The sequence below is a fragment of the Heterodontus francisci genome, chromosome 2 (assembly GCF_036365525.1).
Source record: "Heterodontus francisci isolate sHetFra1 chromosome 2, sHetFra1.hap1, whole genome shotgun sequence".
Classification (NCBI taxonomy): domain Eukaryota; kingdom Metazoa; phylum Chordata; class Chondrichthyes; order Heterodontiformes; family Heterodontidae; genus Heterodontus; species Heterodontus francisci.
The window spans coordinates 131,470,629-131,493,947 of record NC_090372.1 but is presented as its reverse complement, the minus strand read 5'-3'; the positions used below and the strand labels follow the sequence as shown (position 1 = coordinate 131,493,947).

At 42.6% G+C, this 23,319-nt stretch overlaps 1 protein-coding gene across 1 annotated transcript in view; it reads right to left on the bottom strand.

Moving 5' to 3' along the window:
• Positions 1 to 1,414: 1,414 nt before the first annotated feature.
• vwc2 (von Willebrand factor C domain containing 2) overlaps positions 1,415 to 23,319 on the bottom strand; it is a 279,575-nt gene continuing 257,670 nt past the window's right edge. Inside the window, exon 5 of the mRNA XM_068053124.1 lies at positions 1,415 to 1,566. Within this exon, the coding sequence (XP_067909225.1) occupies positions 1,415 to 1,566 (152 nt within the window). The remainder of the gene's footprint in view (positions 1,567 to 23,319) is intronic.

Here is a 23,319-nt window from a genome sequence, read left to right as displayed (position 1 = left end):
CTCCCACAATAACTAAAATCTGAAGGAATGAGACTCTACACTTGTAAAAGTAAGTTTTCAATGCCAGCCAGGTTGTTTGGCAACAATTAAGACTTATCATGCTGTTAAAAATTCACTTACACATAAATGGTCAATCTCTAACTTCTTCTGCCACCTTTAGTGGGTATGTACAGCAGCTTCATGCCATTCCATATATTTTAATGCCCAGTCTCTTGGTGAGGTATTGGTATAGTGAAGCTTCTCGAGGAGTAGGGCAAATCAGGTAGCAACTTCTAGATTTTTGCATTTAACTGCGCATGTGTAGATATCGGAAGTTGCTGTCTGAGTTACTCCTTAATAATAGCCTCACCGTTATTCCCACTGCAAAATCCAGGCCAATATCCATAAAGTGGAATACTGGGAGAGAAGAAACCTGAGGCACTGTTTAGCAGAAATTTCTATTTGTGCACTTTGCTCTTTTGTGATTGGAAACTATCCAGAATTTGGATTGTGTATATATTTCTATTACCTCCTGGCACTTTGACAAACAGCAGAGATGTCTAAAGACTTTAGATGAACCATCAACATGTGAGCAAGATAAGAGTTTACGCTGTTATTCTCCTTATGGCAAATAACTGATCTAAACTGTGCCATCTCAGGAAACAAAAGAAACATTGGCGAACTGGCCCCTCCCTCCCAGCTGTTTTTGTTTGTACTGAAGAACAATATTGGCAGAGGCTGGCATGCAGGTCTTGGCTGGGGAAGGTGAATATTGCAGGAGAGACAAAAACAGAAGGAGAAATATAATAAATGATGCTCAGAAACCAAAACCAAATGAATGGAGAACGCCATATAAAAAATGTTGAGCTTAATAGAAGCAAAGCTATTTGGATTTTCAGAAACACTATTGATGTATCGAACAACCACAAAATCTTAAAATCCTGTAAACACACAAAGCAGCTGTTGCTATTATCCACAAAAACATCTCTAAACACAAATGTTTACATTTTATGTTTGCAAGTTATATACTCTAATGCAAAATATTCACAGTTGTTTCACTGATATTGGTAATATAACATTTTTCATTATTCTCTTGTGCTTTTTCTTAGGTGCTTTGCTTAACCTTTATTCAAAGCACCATGTTGAATTTTAATTGAATAGCACAGGTGTGACTATAAGGGATGACGGCTGCTGTAAAACTGTAACAAAATGTTACAAACCTGTGTCATCCATTGAAAATTAAAAGTGCCAAATTGTGATGCTTGAAATATACTAGTCACTTTTTATTGCTCAGATTTAGTACAAATAATATAACTAATTAAATATAAGTATGGTATGCAATACAGCATGTACAAAAACAGCTTTCTTTCAGTCTTCTTTTATATTCAATATAGCAAAAGACTTCTTTTTCTTCTTTTTCCAAACAATCTTTTGTCTAGATTTCCTTGCAGTCATTCTTGATGCAAGTTGCCTGATGGTCAACTCTCCAAGTGCCATCTTCATAGGAGCAATGGCAAGTTGTGCATTCATCGATCTTCACCTCTCGGCCCGCTGGGATAACAGTAACTCCTGCAAAACAATTGGGTCCTAAGGGAAAACAGCACTGTGGTTATTAGTTATTGTCTGTGCATACTAGGATGTCAAACATGTGGCAAATATTGAAAGTAAATGATTTTTAAAATGCTGTCTAAGGTACAAATTGATATTCAAGTATTCAAAATAATATGTAAAATACTATGATTTTTAAAATTTGAACAAGATCTACATATTTCTGGTGACACTTATTAATAAAATAGATTCTATTAAAAGTAAAGCTGCTGGCGATATGTAGAATATTTTACTAAATTTGATTATTTACTTTTTTCTTGATGTGAAAGTGACTTTTGGTTGTTGATTATTCTATTATCACAAGGACAAGGTGAGGTGGTGGTGTAGTGGTAATGTTGCTGGGCTAGTAATCCAGAGACCAAGACAAATCTCTAGGGATATGAGTTCAAATTTCACCATGTCAGTGATGAATTTCAATTATCAAATCTGGAATTTTTAAAAAAAGCTAGACTCAGTAATGGTGATTGTGAAACCATTGTTCATTGTTATAAAAACCCATCTGGTTCACTAATGCCCTTTAGTGAAGGAAATCTGCCGTCCTTACCTGATCTGGCCTATGTATGACTCCAGACCCACAGCAATGTAGTTGACTCTGAAATGACCGAGCAAGCCACTCAGTTGTATCCAACAGCTAGAAAAAAGTCTAAAAGCAATGAAACCGGATGGCCCACCTGGCATCGACCTAGGCACCAGAAACTAAGATAGCACACTCAGCCCTGTTGACCCTGCAAAGTCTTCCTTACTAACATCTGGGGGCTTGTGCCAAAATTAGAAGAGCTGTTCCACAGACTAGTCAGGCAACAGCCGGATATAGTCGTACTCACAGAATCATACCTTACAGACACTGACATCACCGTACCTGGGCATGTCCTGTCCAGCTGGGAGGGAGTTGCGCTGAGAGTCCTCAACATTGACTCCAGACCCTATGATGCTTCAAGGCATCAGGTCAAACATGGGCAAGGAAACCTCCTACTGATTACCAACTACCGACCATCAGCACTCCTCCATGTTGAACACCACTTGGAAGAAGCACTGAGGGCGGCAAGGGTACAAAATAGTGTGGGACTTCAATGTCCATCACCAAGAGTTGCCCAGTAGCACCACTACTGACCAATTCCTAAAGGTCATAGCTGCTGAATGGGTCTGGGGTAAGTGGTGAGGGAACCAAAAAGAGGGAAAAACATACTTGACCTCATCCTCACCAATCTACCTGTCACAGATGCATTTGTCCATGGCAGTATTGGTAGGAATGACCATTGCACAGTCCTTGTGGAGACCCTCCACCATGCTGCATGGCAATACCACCATGCTAAATGGGATAGATTTTGAACAGAGCTAGCAACTGAAAACTGGCATCCATGAGGAGCTGTGGGCCATCAGCAGCAGCAGGAGAATTGTATTCAACCACAATATGTAACCTCAAGTCCCAGCATATCCCTTATTCTACCATTACCATCAAGCAGGGGGACCAACCCTGATTCAATGAAGAGTGCAGGAGGGCATGCCAGGAGCAGCAGAATGGCAAACCTCAAAAAGAGGTGTCAACCTGGTGAAGCTACAACACAGGACTATCTGCATGCCAAACAGCGGAAGCTGCATGCGATCGGCAGAACTAAGTTATTCCACAACCAATGGATCAAATCTAAGCTCTGCAGTCCTGCCACATCCAGTCATGAATGGTGGTGGACAATTAAACAACTAACAGGAGGAGGAGTCTCCACAAACATCCCCATCCTCAATGATGGGGGAACCAAGCACCTCAGTGCAAAAGACAAGGCTGAAGCATTTGTAACCATCTTCAGCCAGAAGTGCCAAGTGGATGATCCATCTAGGCCTCCTCCTGAGGTCCCCAGCATCACAGATGCCAGTCTTCAGCCAATCTGATTCACTCTGTGTGATATCAAGAAATGGCTGAAGGCACTGGATACTGCAAAGGCTATGGGCCCTGACAGCATTCCCACAATAGTACTGAAGACTTGTGCTACAGAACTAGCCGTGCCTCTAGCCAAGCTGTTCCAGTACAGCTACAACACAGGCATCTCCCCGACAGTGTGGAAAATTGCCCAGGTATGCCCTGTACACAAAAAACAGGAAAAATCCAACCCGCCCCATCAGTCTATTTTCAATCATTAGTAAAGTGATGAAAGGTGTCGGCAACAGTGCTATGAAGTGGCAGTTATTCAGCAATAACCTGCTCACTGATGCTTAGTTTGGGTTCCGCTAGGGCCATTCAGCTCCTGACCTTGGTCCAAACATGGAAAAAAGAGCTGAACTCAAGAGGTGAGGTAAGAGCGACTGCTCTTGATAGCAAGGCTGCATTTGACTGAGTATGGCATCAAGGAGCACTAGCAAAACTGGAGTCAATGGGAATCAGAGGAAAACTCTGTTGGTTCGAATTATACCTAGTGCAAAGGAAGATGGTTGTGGTTGTTGGCCCAATCATCTTCAGCTGCTTCATCAATGACCTTCCCTCCTCATAAGGTCAGATGTTCGCTGATGATTGCACAATGCTCAACACCATTCATGACTCCTCAAATACTGAAACAGCCCATGTCCAGATGCAGCATGACCTGCACAACATCTAGGCTTAGGCTGATAAGTGACAAGTTACATTCGTGCCACACAAGTGCCAGGCAATGACCATCTGCAACAAGAGAGAATCCAACCATCTGCCCTTGACAGTCAATGGCATTACCATCGCTGAATCCCCCACTATCAACATCCTGGGGGTTACCATTGACCAGAAACTGAACTAGACCAGCCATATAAGTACTTTGGTTACAAGAGCAGGTCAGAGGCTGGGAGTTCTGAGCAAGTAACTCACCTCCTGACTCCCCAATGCCTGGCACAAGGCACAAGTCAGGAGTATGATGGAATACTCTGCACTTGTCTGGATGAGTGCAGCTCCAAAACATTCAAGAAGCTCGACACCATCCAGGACAAAGCAACCCCTTTGATTGGCACACCATTCACCACCTTCAACATTCACTCCCTCCACCACCAACGCACAGTGGCAGCAGTGTGTACCATCTACAAGATGCACTGCAGCAACTCACCAAGGCTTCTTCAACAGCACCTTCCAAACCTGTGACCTCTACCATCTAGAAGGACAAGGGCAGCAGATGCATGGGAACAGCACCAAGTGCAAGTTCCCCTCCAAGCCACACACCATCCTGACTTGGAACTGTATCGCTGTTCCTTCACTGGCACTGGGTCAAAATCCTTCCTAACAGTACTGTGGATGTACCGACAACACATGGACTGCAGCGGTTCAAGAAAGCAGCTCACCACCACCTTCTCAAGGGCAATTAGGGCTGGGCAATAAATGCTGGCCTAGCCAGCGACACCCAAACCCCGTGAAAGAATAAAAAAAGAGTAAAATGGCTGACAAGGATCTTTTGATTTTTATGTATCAAATATATACTAAGTAGTTGGTAGTATGATGCAGAAAGCCAACAATGTGGGTTCAATCCCCGTATCGGCTGTAGTAGTTCATGGAGGTCTGCCTCCTTGCCTTGCCACACACTTGAGGAGTGACCCTCAAGCTATACATCACTAAGTGTCTCTCTCTAACGGGGAGAGATACCTATGGTCCTTTGGGACTATGGCTAGAGCAAATAACTGCTTATCCAAGGCCAGAGCAATGCAGCTGGTAATGGAATGGTGTAGGCACTATAAATTTGTTTTTTAGTTTAATAAAAGCTAAGATAAAAAAGAATAAAACTGCTTTCATTTTCAGTGTTTGATATAGTGTAAATTTGCTGCAGCGACCAACATGATGAATTAGCACAATTTTTCAAACGCTGATGTTAACTGCTTCAGCCTGTGATGCTAGCAGTTAATGGCCTCATAAATTACTTCCAGATATTTGGAAATGTACAAATAAATACAATTCGAAGTAATAAATAAAATGCAAAACAACTGACAGGTTTTAAGCAGGTGAATTGGGGGAGGTGGAAAAAAGAACCAAAGGGAACGTCTGTGATAGGGTGGAAGACAGGAGAGATTAAAAGACAAAAAAGTTAGTTGTGCAGGGCCAAAGGGAGTGGTAATGGGGCAAGAAAAGAAACAAAGAAAGGATGTGCCTAGAGAAGGTGTGAATGGTAGAATGAATAACAGCTTCTGCCCAAAAGCAACAACGAAAGAAAAACCAGGGTAAAACCGAAACATGCAAAGAAACAAATTGGAGACAGAGATTATGGTCAGAATTGTTAAACTCAACACTGCCTATTACTGATTTCCTGCCAATTAACAATAAATAACTGCCCTCACATTGTATTGACCAAAAACCGACATGATAATATACTCCTCAAAGGCATTATGCTTGAAAATTGAACTCAAAATTCTACAGAATGCATATAGACATGAAGCACTTCATTTTTACACTCACGACAAAATATTTTGTAGTTCCTTTATGTGGGTCTTTATCAACACTGTATTCAAAATGTACAAGTCTGGGAAATAAGCCAACAAAAGTGCTTTGTTGTATTACTCCTGGCATTTTTATACAGCTGAATTAAAATTCATATATTCCTCAACCTCAACTTGATGCATATTCTATACCAGCAATGGTCCCTTCTCTTATCATGGGTATATTATCATTGATGGTTGTCTAGAAGCAGTTCACATTTACTGCTGTTGATGTGATCTGAAATCAATATTTCCCTCCCTCAGGCTGCAGAGCTACAGGAAGAATGTTGTAGAATCTGAATCCCACAACAATACATAGGAATATGCTTTGTGATGTTTACTAAATCTAAAGAATCTTTTTAAACCTTTGGAGATTACAATAAAAGCATTGCATAAAAAAACAAATTAAAACTAACTGTTTATGTGAAGAATTCTGAAATGCTAGTTTCTTCAGTTCAGTTTTATTTTTTATATTATAAATTTACATAAAATGAGAGGGGGAGTGAGTCTGGTTGGTGTATTAAACTTTCCAAGTTTATATCCAGATTCCAAACTCTGACAGCTGTAGGATTCTAAATGAGGTGAGCCAGTTTAAATCCTGTTCCCAAGGTGCAAGTCCACAGAATTGCCTGTAATTTGTCAGTAATTGCCTGTAATTGAGCCACAAGGATGGTAAATAGAACTGTCAAACTGCAGGAGTGGGAGGTTGTCCCAGAGGTCAGTGTTAAAGTAAACTTTTGCAGTTGGAGGGAAAGAAATTTGATTGCTTGGCTCTGGAGTAGTTGAGAGTTATTTGCATCACTGAGTGCCAATTCCATCATTGTGCAACTTACACAATTGTTCTGTGAATGATATTGTTGCATCATGGATAACCAGTGAGAAGAATAAACAAAAAATTCTGCACCAAAGTTGCTAATTCTGATGCAACCCCACCCTGTTATAATTTTCCGAATATAATTACACACAAAGGAAGGCTATCCTTTGAAAAATGAACAATATGAGATATGAATGATTACAGTAACCTATGAGGTTTTCATTTTCAAGGTATTAATATGTTACTGGTAGATACCCAACTGTGTTAACATATGAGTAATTTTCTTTTAACATTCCTGAGGCATGGAGCTGATCCTTAAGCATAATTTGCTCATACTTTAGCATATAGTTGGGCAGTAATGCTTTATCCAATTACATGGTGCAGTGTTTTTGAAAGACTTTGCAACACAGTTTTCAACATTGAACTGTCTGCCATCCATCATGTAAACACATTGCACAGAAGTTTCTTATTCTTGTAACTGTGGTAAATATAATTGAGTTACACTGTGGCTGCCAGAACTTCTTTGCTGCTCTCAGAAAGAATGAACAGTGGGATTTAGTCATGAATAACTGGAGAAGAGGTGTGAAATGCACCAAGCATCACCCACAAGGTCAATAACAAGAATCATGTTGATGTGGATCACTTTTCTGTAGTTAGCATATTTAAAATGTGTGTAATTAGAACATTATTCAAACCCACAGTTAGTGGTGGAAAATGGCCTTGGACTTTCCAACAGTGCAATCTGGAGAGGATTCAAGCTCGTCCATGGTGCAAGCAATGATAAGTTACATATGAGTACAGGGGCACTTTCAACCAAATTTAGTCACCTTCCAGGATGCTGTTTTTATGCCATGGTCATCTGAGTCAACAGTTGGGATTGCCATTGGTATTGGTCACTGTATTAAACATTGAACCAGCCCCATCACATTACTATATTTGAAGAGAATCTGAAAAAAAATCACATATTTTGCTTAAAACAACATCTGACCAATATGTACACAGCAAAATTGCCAACTTGCATTTATATAGCTCCTTTTACATAGAAAAATGTCTCGAGAGGCTTCAGAGAAGTACAATCAGACAAAAATTAATGCCAAGCCAAAGAAGGGGATATTATATTGCGTGACTAAAAAATTGGTCAAAAGGTTCATTTTAAGGAGGGTATTAAAGGAGAGGTAGGTGAAGAGGCACAGAGGTTTAGGGAGGGAATTCCTAAGAGCTGGAGTATACAGTTGAAAGCATGGCCTTTAACGGTGAGAAGAAGGGACTGAGGTATGCACAAAAGGCCAAAGGAATGCAGAGTTCTCAGAGAGATGTAGTGATGTAAAAGATTATAAATATGGAGCACGATGAGGCCATTAAAAGATTTCAACACGAGGAAGAGGATTTTAAAGTTGAGCCGTTGGGGGGCAGGGAGTTAATGTAGGTCAGCGAGTGCACGGAGTGCTTGGTGTGGTTGACTGTGTCAAATGTTGCAGAGAGATCGAGAAGAATGAGTAGAGATGGTGCACTGTAGTTACTGTAATAGGGGAAGTCATTTGTGACTTTGATTAGGGTCGTTTCAGTGCTGTAGCGGGGGTGGAAACTTGATTGCACAGAATCAAATACGGAGTTGCAGAAATGATGGACATGGATTTGAGAAAGACATCAGAGAGGAAATGAGGTGGGATGGATATGGGGAAGTAGTCTGCAAGGAGAAAAGGGTCAAGGGTGTTTTTGAGGAGAGGTGTGATTTTGAAAGAGAAACGAACAATACCTGAGAAGAGGAAACCATTTACAATATCAGTTAGTATGGTGGCCAGAAAGGGAAGTTGTGTCATTGGCAGTTTGATGGGAATGGGGTGTAGAGAGCAGAAGTTCCTGGACGAGATGAGCATGGAGTAGTAAAAAATTGAGAAAGACTTGGGACAGGATTTTGGATTTTGGGTTGGGAGCCTGACGCCAAGGTAAAATTGGGGTCCCAACCACCCCCACTGTGTGGGGAACAGTCATCCAGCAGTGATATTCCCTGTGTTAATTGTATATCAATTGTGTTTAATTATATGTAAGTGGAGGGCATCAATTGGAGTTTCACTTGAGCACTTATAAAGAAACAGAATGGGCAGACAAGTGGCAGATGGAATTTAATACAGACAAGTGTGAAGTGATGCATTTTGGCAGAAGGAATAGGGAGAGGCAATATTGACTTAATGGCACAGTTCTAAAGTGTGTGCAGAAACAGAGGGATCTGGGGGTGCATGTGCATCGATCTTTGAAGGTGGCAGGACATATTGAAAGAGTGGTTATCAAAGCAAATGGGATTTTGGGCTTCATAAATAGAGGCATAGGGTACAAAAGCAGGGAAATTATGCTGAACCTTTATAAAGCTCTGGTTAGGCCCCAACTAGAGTATTGCATCCAGTTCTGGTCACCACACAAAGAACAAAGGAAAAAGAACAAAGAACAGTACAGCACAGGAACAGGCCATTCGGCCCTACAAACCTGCGCCGATCTTGATGCCTTCCTAAACTAACACCTTCTGCACTTCCGGGGTCCGCATCCCTCTATTCCCTTCCTATTCATATATTTGTCAAGATGTCTCTTAAACGTCGCTATCATATCTGCTTCCACCACCTCCCCTGCAGCAAGTTTGAACTAGCACTCACCACCCTCTGTGTAAAAAACCTGCCCTGCACATCCCCTCTAAACTTTGCCCCTCGCCCCTTAAACCTATATCCCCTAGTAACTGACTCTTCCACCCTGGGAAAAAGCTTCTGACTATCCACTCTGTCCATGCCACTCATAACTTTGTAAACCTCTATCATGTCGCCCCCTCCACCTCCGTCGTTCCAGTGAAAACAATCCGAGTTTTTCCAAACTCTCCTCATAGCTAATGCCCTCCAGACCAGGCAACATCCTGGTAAACCTCCTCTGTACCCTCTCCAAAGCCTCCACGTCCTTCTGGTAGTGTGGCGACCAGAATTGCACGCAATATTCTAAGTGTGGCCTAACTAAGGTTCTGTACAGCTACAACATGACTTGCCAATTTTTATACTCTATGCCCCGACCGATGAAGACAAGCATGCCCTATGCCTTCTTGACTACCTTATCCACCTGCGTTGCCACTTCCAGTGACCTGTACGCCCAGATCTCTCTGCCTGTCAATACTCCTAACGGTTCTGCCATTTACTGTATACCTCCCACCTGCATTAGACCTTCCAAAATGCATTACCTCACATTTGTCCGGATTAAACTCCATCTGCCATTTCTCCGCCCAAATCTCCAACCGATCTATATCCTGCTGTATCCTCTGACAATCCTCATCATTATCCGCAACTCCACCAACCTTTGTGTCGTCCGCAAACTTACTAATCAGACCAGCTACATTTTCCTCCAAATCATTTATATACACTTTAGGAAAGATGTGAAGGTCCTTGGGAAGGTGCAGAGGAGATTTACCAGCATGGTTCTAGGGATGGGGATTTTAGTTACAAGGTTAGGTTGGAAAAGCTGGGGTTGTTCTCCTGAAAGCAAAGGAGATTGAGGGGAGATTTAATAGAGGTGTACAAGATTATGATAGGCTTAGATAAGTTCGACATGGAAAAACCGTTCCCATTAACTAATGGTACAAGGACGAGGAGAAACAGGTTGAAGGTACTGACTGGATTGCTCCGCAGAGAGCCGGCATGGACTCGATGGGCCGAATGGCCTCCTTCTATGCCATAAATTACTCTATGACTTACTGAAACTTTCGTGTAGTTGAGTTAGGAAGCATATACTTGTAATATTTCAATCTGTAAATAAATTTTAGACTGAGTAAAGATTGGTTCCAGTACTATCCTTCACCAACTGGCTTTCTGGAATATAACACCCTGAATTGGCCAATTAGTGGCCAGGGGACATGCTCACCACCCAATTAATGATGATGGCTGGCCTCTTGAAGCTGAAGGGACAATAGGAAGCCCTCCAGCGTGGAAGGAGCTGCAGCCTGCTGTTTCAGAAAAGGGAGAGAGAGGCCAACTCAATCTTGAGGCACCCTTTCAGCAACTTAAAAAAAATTTTGAATTAAAAAATGGCCACATCTGACCAGCCACAATATGAAGGGGGACACAGTTTTGGCCAGGTAGGCAGGGAAGACCTCAAAGCTTGACTGGAGTGCTGGTCCCCTGGTCTGTTGCCAGGAGGCTGCCTGCGGGCAGCTGGCCTATTCCTGACACTGAGGATGGGGCCCCGCAGGTTAACCGGAAAATTCCAGTCAGCCACTGATAATTGGCCTTAATTGGCCTGTTACTCACCCTTCCACCCCTGATCTCACCTCCGGGAAAATGACCCTAGGCAAGATGGTGCCAGCAAACTGGCATGCCAACCAGCAGCACGAAATTACACACCTGCCCCCCCCCCCCCCCCCTCCGTTCTTGCCCCCATATGAAGGCAACATTTCTGCCCTTGGTTTCAGGTATGAGGCACAAGTAGCCTGGGGTGATTTGTATGATTTGTAGCTTGGTGGGCAAGGGGAAGGGGAGGAAGAAACTGGGTAGCTGAGTGGATGATTTTCAATCCCAATGAGAGAGAACTTCATGAGCTCCTCACACTTGTTATTGGGGGTGAGAGGACAGGAGAAATAAATTTAAGTATTCGTAGTGGAGAAAAGAAACTAGCAGCTATCTTTGCATTTCTGAACAATTAAGGGATAATGGCTGTTTTGGCAGTGGTGAGCAAAGCTCAACCATGCTTGTATTGATTGATTAGGATCTGGTGATGGATGGTTGAACCAGTTGTGTGCCAGATACGCTCAAGTCTGTGCCCCTTGGACTCAAGGGAGTGAAGATAGATGCCATACTGGGGGAATCAGGATGGGAAAGAGTAAAGATTTTACTTGGGACAGGACATCAATGGTGGAGGTGGTGGAGGTGAGGGACTGGTTACGCAAAACGTAAACAATCCCAGAAAAGTGAATCCTCAAATTATATTATATTAGCATTTGATAAATGAAAGAAAAGAATTTGCAAGTGAAGAACAGCACATAAGATTAAATATTTAGTCATTTATCTTGTAGAATAGTCAAATCTATATAATTAATGCAACTGATAGTGTGAAGAAAATTTGTATTAATTCTGTTGTCAAATGTTTTTCGTAAATGCAGTCAAATGAATTATTTTGCAGCAACCTGTAACTGTATTTTCCAAATGTAATGAGTTATTCTTGAAATATTTAAATATTATTGCACCCAAGAGCCTTCAGACTGTACAGAATTATCAGTGGTAACATTAATAGAACTATTTGATTAACCAGCCCTTAAAAATGAAACAACTGTATCTCAATGCTTGATTTTATAAAGACAGCTTAATGCTTCCAATCTAACTATAAAATCAGAATTGTTATCAGTTAAAGACATATGTACTTCTTCAGTTATGAACAAGAATCTTCAATTTGTTTCACAAAATGAAACAAGTGTGTTCTGTGGCCAGACAATCTCATTCTCCCTGAGGTAATCATTTACCGCTGTCAAATAAAAAAATGAGAATTCATAGAAATGAGTTCGCACTTAACAGGCAGACTGTACAGCATGCTCCAGAATGATTGAAAATGTCAGCGTTAGCACATAAAGACACTGATTACAGAACTGACAGGATGTAGCATGAATACTGGTACCGTACTGGTTTTAGTATTCTGCCAGAAATTCTTACTCAACTTACTCTTGGAAGGCATTTGATAAAGTGTCTTCCAAGAGGCTTGTTAGAAAAATCGAGGCATATAATATAAAGGGAAATGACTGAAAGCTAATGGGAAACAAAGGGATGAATTTTATCAGCCCTTTGAGGGTCCAGTGGCAGTAATGGATGAGGGTGGCATTGCTGCATGTCATGTGTGTGGCCAGCCAACTATGATCACGTGGCGGCCAGCCCATGTGAATGCAGGAGGTTCAGGGGCAGCCAGCAAGACGCTGATGGCATCCTCAGCTGAGACGAATGCAGGTACGGGTGCCATATTTAAAATACTGCCGGCCCTGTATAAACTGCTGCTTCACTTGTTGAGCTTGATGCTGGCTTGCCTTTGTGCTGTTGTGCTGCTGACCACCCCCTTCCCCACCCCAAACTGTTCTGCTGTGCTGCTGACCCCCCAGATGGAGACCCTGTGCTGTTGACAGCCCATCCCCGCCACCCACCCACCCCTCCCCCCCACCCAGGCTGTAAGCCCTGTGCTGCTGCTGTGCTGCTAACCACCACCACCCCCCGCACCCCCCACCTCCCCCCCCCCCCCCGGCTGTAAACCCTTTGCTGCTGACCAAGGCCTCATAAGGCCAGGAGTTGCCTGGGAGCCAAAATGGACCATTTCAGGTGGAGGACCCCAGGTGGCTCCATGGTTTAGCGATGCTTCCCTGCAGATTCTCCTACACGGTGTAAGGAAAGGCAGGATCTCCTCTTCCCAAGGGATGGCAGGAAGAGATCCTCCCACCTGAACAAGTAAGCCTGGATGGAGATTACAGAAGAGGTCAGCAGCCATGGTGTCACCCTCCAAAACTGGGTTCAGTAGTGCAAAAGGCTCAATGACTTCCTTCACTCCGCCAAGGTGAGTCCTCCATACCCATCTCATCTTTGGAGCTTGCATGTAGCCATGCAGGAAGGAGTGTGACATGGTCAGGGCGTGGCTAGGGGCTAAAGCAACATCAGATCACGTGGGAGAGCATTTTGGTGCTCGTGATCATAATTCAGTTAGTTTTAACATAATGATGGAAAAGGACAGAGATAGAACAAGAGTTCAAGTTCTAAATTGGGGTAAAGTCAATTTTACTAAGCTGAGAAGTGATTTAGCAAAAGTGGACTGGAAACAGCTACTTGAAGGTAAATTAGTGTCAGAGCAGTGGGAGACATTCAAAGGGGAGATTCAGGAGGTTCAGAGTAAACATGGTCCAACAAAGAGAAAGGGTGGGATGGCCAAATCTGGAGCCCCCTGGATGTCAAGGAGCTTACAGGGTATGATGGCAGAAAAGAAAAGCTTATGTCAGACCAAGAACTCAATACTACAAAAAGCCAAGAGGAGTATAGAAAGGGGTGAAATTAAAAAGGAAATTAAGAAAGCAAAGAGAGGGCATGAAAGAATATTGGCAAGTAAAATCAAGGAAAACCCAAAGATGTTTTATCAATACTTAAAGAGTAAGAGGATAACTAAGGAAAGAGTAGGGTCCATAAAAGACCAAAAAGATAACCTATGTGTGGAGGCGGAAGACTTGGGTATAGTTTTTAATGAATACTTTGCGTCTGTCTCTACAAAAGAGGGAGAAGATGCAGAGATTGTTGTTAAGGAGGAGGGGTGTGAAATATTGAATGTGATAAACATAGGGAGAGGAAGTTTTAAGGGGATTAGCATCCTTGAAAGTGGATAATTCACTAGGGTTGGATGAAATGTACCCCAGGCTTTTAAAAGAAGCAGGGAGGAAATAGCAGGTCTGACCATCATTTTCCAATCGTCACTGGATGCAGGTGTGGTGCTGGAGGATTGGAGGTCTGCTAAACGTTGTACCTTTGTTTCAAAAGGGAGCGAGGGACAGATGGAATAATTACAGGCCATTCAGTCTAACCTTGGTAGTGGAAAAATTATTGGAATCAATTCTGAGAGACAGAATAAACCGTCACTTAGAAAGGCACGGATTAATAAAGGATAGTCAGCATGGATTTGTTAAGGGAAGGTCATGCCTGACTAGCTTGGGAAAGTAAATCTGGACTTTTAATTTCATTTTTTTGAGCATTTGTTAAATGTATTATCACCAAGCCATGTTCTATACTTCTTTCTTTTTAATGCATTGTTATAACATAAATCACATAAAACACTGAAAAGCATTCCCAATTTCAGGTTCTTAAACATGTTATGCCTGATATGTATGAATGATGGTTAAATGAGTGAAACTTCAATTTTAAAACTCAAAAAATAAGTGAACTGTCATGAGTTCAGCATTCCCTTGGGCCTTGACTATTTTCACTGATTTATGCCTCTTTACACCTATTATAATTTAGGCATATCCTAATGAGATTGGGAGGATACTTAGGTGTAACTTGACATTAATATAGTTGGGGAAACACTGGCACATTTTTGGGGCTAACGTCTAGTTTGCATTAACCAACAGTAACCATGCAGCCCTTTTGGTTTATATCTTATATTGGAAAGGTTCAGTCAAACACAACAGAACACTTTCAATATTAAATCTTGTTACTTTCCTCACATATGACTACATAAATGCCTAGATAAATTTTTAGAAATAATTGGAATGATAGTCTGTGTACTGGGAAAAAGTAGTAGAAGAGAATTTACGACAATCTCTAAGAGTCTGAGACCCCCATGCAGCAATACTAAAATGAAAGGCACTACAGCAACGGAATATTTTTTCACCACTGGTCACAGATTTGAAGAACTGAAAACCAGCTCAATCTTGTCAGGTAACATAATCCAAATTTATAATCCATTATATTCATAACCCATTTCAAAGAAAATGGTTTACTATGGTGAAAGGGACACAAGTGAAAATTAGAAAGTTAGGATTCAGGACAAAAGTCAGACTTTCAAAGGGTAACAGAGTTGTGAAATAAGTAAAAAGGGAAATATATTGAAACAGATATTATAAGTGGCCTATGAAACATTTAAATGCAATTCTGGAAAGATAAAAGATAATGCAAAAGGAGGTAGATGGGGAGTAGCTCTGACAAAGGACTGGTGTTGCTAGCCCTAATAGTCTTTCTTGTTTCCAAAATTTTTTATAAGTTCTTAACTTTGGGGCGGCACAGTGGCGCAGTGATTAGCACCGCAACCTCACAGCTCCAGCGACCCAGGTTCGGTTCTGGGTACTGCCTGTGTGGAGTTTGCAAGTTCTCCCTGTGACCGCATGAGTTTCTGCTCCAGTTTCCTCCCACTGCCAAAGACTTGTAGGTTGATAGGTAAATTGGCCATTGTAAATTGCCCGTAGTATAGGTAGGAGAATGGTAGGGAATATGGGATTAATGTAGGAGGGGATGTGGTAGGGAATAATATAGGATTAGTATAAACAGGTGGTTGATAGTCAGCACAGACTTGGTGGGCCGAAGGGCCTGCTTCAGTGCTGTATCTCTCTATGACTAACTATTAAGGTTGAAGTTATACTACAATTCTTCATTGATGCAGACCTGAAAGCACTTCCCACTTAGGTGTCTATTCTGATCTGACATCTGAGCATGTTCAGGCTGAGTGATGTCAATGCCTCCTGTCCAAGAGGCAATTTTACACGAGGTTATATTGTGGATAGTTCAAGTTTAATTTGGTTACACTATCAGGGCAATTTTATGAAATCATGTTCAAAGCACAAAACCTCAATTGCTTAGACATGTATTGTGGGAATTCAGGTACATACTAGCCATGATTTCCCCTCTATTAAAAGTGGGTGCACTTAAATTCCCAATATATTCACCCAGCAAGTGGAGCTTATACTGTGCGTGAAACTTCATAAAATTACCCTCTTTGACTCCAGTCTGGTATAGAACTGTCCAAATTGTTCACTCGACTACATGAGAATTTTTAAGATGGCTAATGGGATCTTCTTCATATCTGGACAAATTGGACGCTTCCATCCACATGCTAATAAATAGCCACCTAGAAAGAAAAGTTATGTCCATGTATCAAAGCAGACATGTGCAAAAATCTATGTCACTCATTTTAATGTAAGGCAGATGGAGGTCAGTCTGCAGTACAACTTTGGTCACATGAATATATATTACAACTGGTTTTAAATTGGTAGTTAATCTATCATTGTTGATTAGTTTGAGTCTCGAAAACCCTAAGCAAACACATATCTGATCAAAGCATATGGTAACATTATATCAGTCCAGATTCATCCATCCACTGTTGTAGAGTGGTTGCTTTTAACCCGATGTACATGACGGAATCTGGGCAGGTAGGAAGTTAAATCGGCCGGGTGACTTACCTGCTGATGTCCTGCCATTTTCAATTTTAACCTGCTCTTCTGAGCAGGAGATAGCACACCCACCCAAAGCCAGCAGGATCCTTCTTTAAATATGCAGATCAGGGTCCGATGACATAATTAAGCTCACCTGAGCAAGTAGGCTGCTGTGGTTTCCTGCCAGATAAATTCAAGAGAGAAGAGCATCGAAAGCAGAAGAGGCCATTCAAGGTAAGCCTTTGTGGGGCCAGGAAGAGCAGAAGTGTTCTTCTGGGCCCAAGGACAATAATATAGGTCATTCCTGCTCTGATCACCTCTCCACTTCTGTACTGTGAGATCTCCTGGAAACCTGGTTCCCACATTTAGCTGGTGGCTTAGGACTGCCCGAATTTCTGCAGGGAGGCAGCCACTTCATATCCACTTAGTCAAAGTTGACCAGCAGCAAGCTACTCAGGCTGGTGGTTAAACTTTCAGGCAAGCAAGAATTCAATTGACTCCAGCGGTTTCCTATTGTAAACATGTTGGCAGTTAAAATCACTGCCAAAGTTACTGATCTAAACATGAAATTTTCCAGCAATTGTTTTTCTTCACTCTTGGTGCGCTGAATAGTCTGTGACAAAATTTCACATAGAGGTTGTGGCATGTTTAAAATTCTAGGCAGCTTCTTCGTCTTTTTTTTGGCTTCACTTAATAAATAATTAAAACGAAAATAATGCAGATTAGCTGCTGCACGTACTGTAATTGTTTGAATAATAATCATCTGGAATTTCTGTAAAGTTTCTCCTGATCATGGCTGTAAATTTGAGGGAAGATTGGAGGAAATCCAGAGAAACTCCTCAGAGAAGAAAGGAAGAATTTGCATTTATATAGGGCTTTCCACAACCTCAAGATGCTCTAAAGTAGTTTATAGCCAATTAAGTACTTTTGAAGTGCAATCACTCTTCTAATGTAGGAAATACAGTTCTTGATAGGTTTTCCGCTGCTCAGAAAGGTAAATGCAATTTTGATGCAACCTTTAAAAGACTGAAGACAGTAACAGGATGATATCACTTTCTGAATGAATGGCTAAAGCAGCAGGCTTGGGGCTATCAGTGGCTGGAAGGACTCCCAGATTCTTCACAACATCTCAGGAGGCCTTTCTGGCAGGTTAGGGATAGGAGAGCAAGATGATTGGACAGTGAGAGGAGAAAGCCTGGTAAGAGGGTGGTGCAGGTTGTCTGGAGGGAGGTAGGTGAAGCAGACAATGGTTGTAATTCTGATTTTATGCCAGCAAGAGGCCTGGTCCAAACTGAAGATCATGTCCACATTCTGCTAGCAGACCGCAGGAAGAAAACAAGTACCACGGTGCATCCCATAGGCTCCAGGCAATGGTAGTATCAAGCAGCCCTTCTGGCCTCTGGACTTGGAGAAAAGTAGTGCTGGGGAGTTGCGGAGTGGGGGTGGGGGGTCCATTCTCATAAGCAATGGTCCAGGTTGTTTGTGAAGCCTGGAGTAAAACTCCTGCTCCTCCCACCCCCACATAAACAAATAAAAAATTGCTTCCTAGGCACCTCTTTGGCAGGACTGCCAGCTAGAAAGGTGTGGAGTGTGCATGGCACACATTCTGCCCACTACTGCCCTAAGATATAAATCAGGTTCTAAATCATGGGACCCTAAATTCCACACTAAAAAGGCCAATCACCTGACTCAAGACTAAATGATCTCCCTTTCCCATTTTTCTTTATTTCCACAGTGTTTCTGCCTTATATTGCATAGTAATGAAAAAGAAAGTCCCTCCCTCGTCCCTGGCCAGTTTTTCTTTTGACATGATTTTTAGCATTAAACACAAGAGGACAGCTGCTGGCTGAGTTATCTCATCTGTGATGCCAGACGCTAAGCTGTACCCAGATGAAACAGCATGTTGAGGAGTTATGTGGTCTACTTCAATCCCAAACCACTTTAATGAAATAGAGAGAAAATTGACATCACTCCTCAAAATAGATCAGTTTCTTCCTTTCAGATTTTCATTGCTACGTATAAAATAACAGAGTTGCCCAAGCTGTGATACATTGGGGTAGATTTGTCAACATGCATAAAATAAAATGTCCATTGACACCATTGTGTCAGCCAATGAGTTAAAGGTGGGGTGGAACTTACAGCCAAACCGGGAGTTGGGGGCTAAATTCGATAGCACCCAAAAACAGGAATGGGGATTGCGATGCCTGATTAGCCTGTACAAGTTGATTGCGATGCAGGCAGCATGCAAACTTGGTGTTGCCTGCTCATTTCAATGATTTCAGCATCCAGTGAGCACTAACCATGCTGCTATTGGCTGAATCCCTGAGCAGGGAGCCAATATCATGAGTGATTAGCACGACTTAAAGTGAGCCTGTACAGCTTAAAGGGGGTGCATTGTGTCTGGAGCAGGTGCTGGCAGTCGTGCAGGAAGTGACTCTAACCTGGAAAACATAAAGAATGGCAGAACATGGGAGAGAGTGGGCTCCGAGGTTCTTGGATACTGCACTCGAGGTTTTGTGGAGGAGGTGGAAAGGAGCAGAGATGTCCTGTGTCCATAGGGAACCAGGAGGCCCTTCAGATGCATGCTCAGAGGATACTGGGAGCAGATAGCCATGGGGGTCAATGTCAGGAGTCAAGCCCCAAGGACCTGGATGCAGTGCCACAAGAAGTTCAATGACCTCACGGTCAGTGAATGCATCTTCAAATGCCATTTATCAACTGCACTACTAGCCTCAGCCACTGCTCAAATCACCACACTCTTCTTCAGCTACCAAAAACCTCTGTCAATCAGGACTCATACCTGACGTTAAATGTTCCACTACACATATACTGAGCTTTGCTGCAAGCCTTCCACCCACATCTCACAGTTTACACATGATGCCAGCCATTCAACTATGACAGCACATCGCCCAAACAGATTGCACCACACTCAATGACACACAATGACACACTCTTGCAGGGCAAGATGGCGCACAACCGGAGGCAGGAGAAGCTAACTGGAACCGGATGGTACACAAGCATGTCATAACTCCCATGGAGAAGATGGTGCTGGGCACTATTGGGATGGCCATTGCTGAGGCCATGGCTACCAGCAGGGTTGAACCTATTGAAGAAGACCATATCCTCATACCTAGTCTTTCTTCTCACATACCACTTTCCCCTCAACCCACAATCTCTTCTGACTTACATGCTGCAGATGGTGTAAGAATGCACCTCTTACTTTCTCCCCTCCTCTCTTCCCATGCCACAACATTATCCTTGTGCCTTTCTCCTTTCAGATACTCAAGAAGTGCAACTTGGCCAGGGAGTGGAGAAATAGCAAGAACACTATGATGATGAAGATACATCAATTTCACACACACAACCACCAGCTCAGATACTGATATAGCACCTCAGTTAGACATAGCATAGAGGTGGGAGGTGGGATCTGTATGTAGTGAGGCACCGGTCGCAGATAGGGCAGGGGCCAAGGTAACACAGGTGCCAGGCTCACCCGAGGGTGAGGTCACACATGAATTTGCTGCAGAAGACTCTGATAAGCAACTCAATGGGACAACCTACAGAAGAATGCTGATAGGTATAAACAGGAAATGCTTGGTGCATTGGAAAGCTTGCCAGAAAATGTCAAGGTGCCTGGAGGAGTTTGAAAGCAACTTGGCACATAGCTTTGTGCAGAGCTTGGAGCCCATCCTTTCCAGCATGGAGGTCATGGCCAACTCCGTTCACACACTTGTGGACCCAACCACGATGCAGCAACTGATGGCTAATGTCGCATTTTCATTGCAGCACAAGCAGCAGCCCCCCAACGTCAGAGTGCTGCAGCCATGCTGCCATTATGTCTGTGAATTACAGTATGCAAAGGGGCTTGCAGGGTATTACAGCAGTCCAGCAATTTATCCTTCAAATGTTTATTATATTTGCAGTGCTTCTTCAGAGTGGTCCAGGTAATGGAAGCATTGCTTCAGCATGCCAATTTTGTATGTCAGTATGACTTCCATTGTTTATATTGTTATAACTGAGGCTGGAGGAATGCACTGTCTTTCTCTAGTTCCACTTCTCCACAGGTCACAACATATATTTAAATGTTTCCCCAGTTACCGATACATCCAATTATATACACTTTTTATTTCTGAATAAAATCCACCAATCAGGTTTCTTTAATAAACAACTGAAGTCTTAATTTATTATAAAACAAGACTTAGTCAATAAAGATGCAAAGTAAATGTATATATTCCCTTCTAAACACCTGACACACACACACAGACACACCAGTTAAAGGAAAAATAAAGATGCTTTGGCCATAGTACTTGTCAATTCTTGAAGAAAACGGATAAGATATGTTCTGTTCCAGATGTCATACAGTCTGGCGTCCAAGTACACGTAGACGGGTCATTTGGATCTTTTCAGAAGCAGTTCGCTCAGGAGATGTCAAGGGGAAGTCTTTCAAAAACTTCTCAGGAGAAATGCAGCATCAGGCGTTACAGCCATCACACACTGGATTTTTTTTGCAGGGTTTCTCAGAGAGCTGGAGAAAAGATGAGTTGGGTGTTTCAGCAGGCTACAAACCAAACTGACTCAAAACAGTATTCAAAAATGAAACCCACTCTTGAGCATCATAAATCTTGACATGTCACTTCTCTTGCAAACAACTCCCATCATCAGAAGGCACCTGTTGTTTACTTAGCTGAGGACATGTGACATCCAGTAACTGTTGTTTTTAAACAGAGTCCTTCCAGTGACCCTTTAAAAAAAATCCCAGCATCTATGGAATCACTTCAGTCCTCCAATGAATCCATCTCCACAATTCTAAACATGAGTCCTCAAAAAATATTTAAAAAATGGAAACACTTTCATAACAATATGCTGTGCACATGTGCTGGGGTGAGCAGCAGAATGATCGGCCATGCCGTCAGCGGATAGCCCTCATTACATAGTAAGACTTTTTTTCCACATTGTGGCTCAAATACAGTTGGCACAGTGGACTGTCACAGAATGAAGACATTATGACTACTGCCAGGATATCAGGCATGACCGGCATGATTCGCTGCTGATGATCAGCTAGACGGTGGGGAAATTGAATTCCTTTTGGTTCTGGTATAGAGCAGATTTGACATGCCTATAAAGCAACTCACTTGCAGTCAATGACACAGTGACACCCTGCACCATGGGCAGCCTCCAATCCTAGCAAAGCCATATGCTCACTCTGCCTGATGGTCTCTGGCAAGAAAGAATGAAAAGTAGTTAGCTCTCAATGAATAGAGAGCATCAATGACCTCCATTACACAACAATGGACAACAAACTGCAAGATGTTGCAAATATCTCCAACTCCAGCCTGGAAGGAGCCGGATGCAAGTAAGTTCATTGCTGTGGTATAATGACTCTATGATTAAATGATTATCATGTTCACAGCCACTATCAGTGCAGTCCTTGTCCTGCTTTGAGGTTATAGTTGTGGCTGGAGCAGGTGGCAGATTTCAGTGAGGACATCCTTACTGAAGTGCAGACATCTCACACATTGTTCCAGTTCTGATGCAAGGTCACTGACCTGAAACGTTAACTCTGCTTCTCTCTCCACAGATGCTGCCAGACCTGAGTATTTCCAGTACTTTTTTGTTTTTATTGTTCCTTGTTGACTTTAGGTAGGAGAATTGTTCCCTGAACTCCCTGATCAGATTGGTCTCTTGTTGACAGTACTTCTCCCATGTCTTCTTGTCTTCTTTCCTCTTTCAGCATTGTCTTGCTCAGCATGACCTCTGTTTATTCTCTAAGTTATGCTCCAGTTCAAGGGTAATGCCTATTAGTGTACCCATGTCTGGGAGCAACTGGTTTGCAAAATCTCCTTCAGCACCTGCCACACCACTCCCTACAGACTTCTGCAACTTTAATGGTTGGCATCCTTCCATCTATGAAAGATAACAGGCACACAACAAAAAATCCATTTAGGTGGGGTGTCTTCTCTTGGTGCATCTTTGCTGATGACTGTGAATGCCAATCCTTGAGAGGCAGGTTCTGCCACAAGTGCCACATGTGAAGCTGCCAAGTGATGCTGTGAGTTGTTATCTTTAGCATTTGCGCCTATTGCCAAGCTGCACTGGCTGTCATGGTATTGCACACTAGTCCACAGGATATATCTGTATTTCCCTCTTTCACAAACTCGTGACTCCCAGGTGCGACAGTCAACATTTAGGGCCTTCATGTCATGCTTTCAAGCATCCTTGAAGAGGAGCTTTGGGCGCACCAATGGTCATTTGGCCCCGGCTACCTTACCATACAGAAGATCCTTGGGTATGCAACTGTCTTCCATCCTGCAGACGTGTCCAATCCACCGAAGCTGCCTCTGTTTGATTAGTGCCAACACGCTTGGGAGCTCTGCCTTTGAGAGGACTGCAGCGTTTGTGATTTTGTCCTGCCAGGAAATACCCATAATGCGCCGCAGACGACGACAATGGAAATTATTGAGCTTCTTTTCCTGATAGCTGTAAGTTGCACATGTTTTACAGCCATACAGCAAGATGCTGAGAACACATGCCTTATAAACCATCAGCATAGTCCTAAGTGTCAGCTTGGTGTTATCCCATGCTCATTTTGCGAGTCAGCCAAAGGTGATAG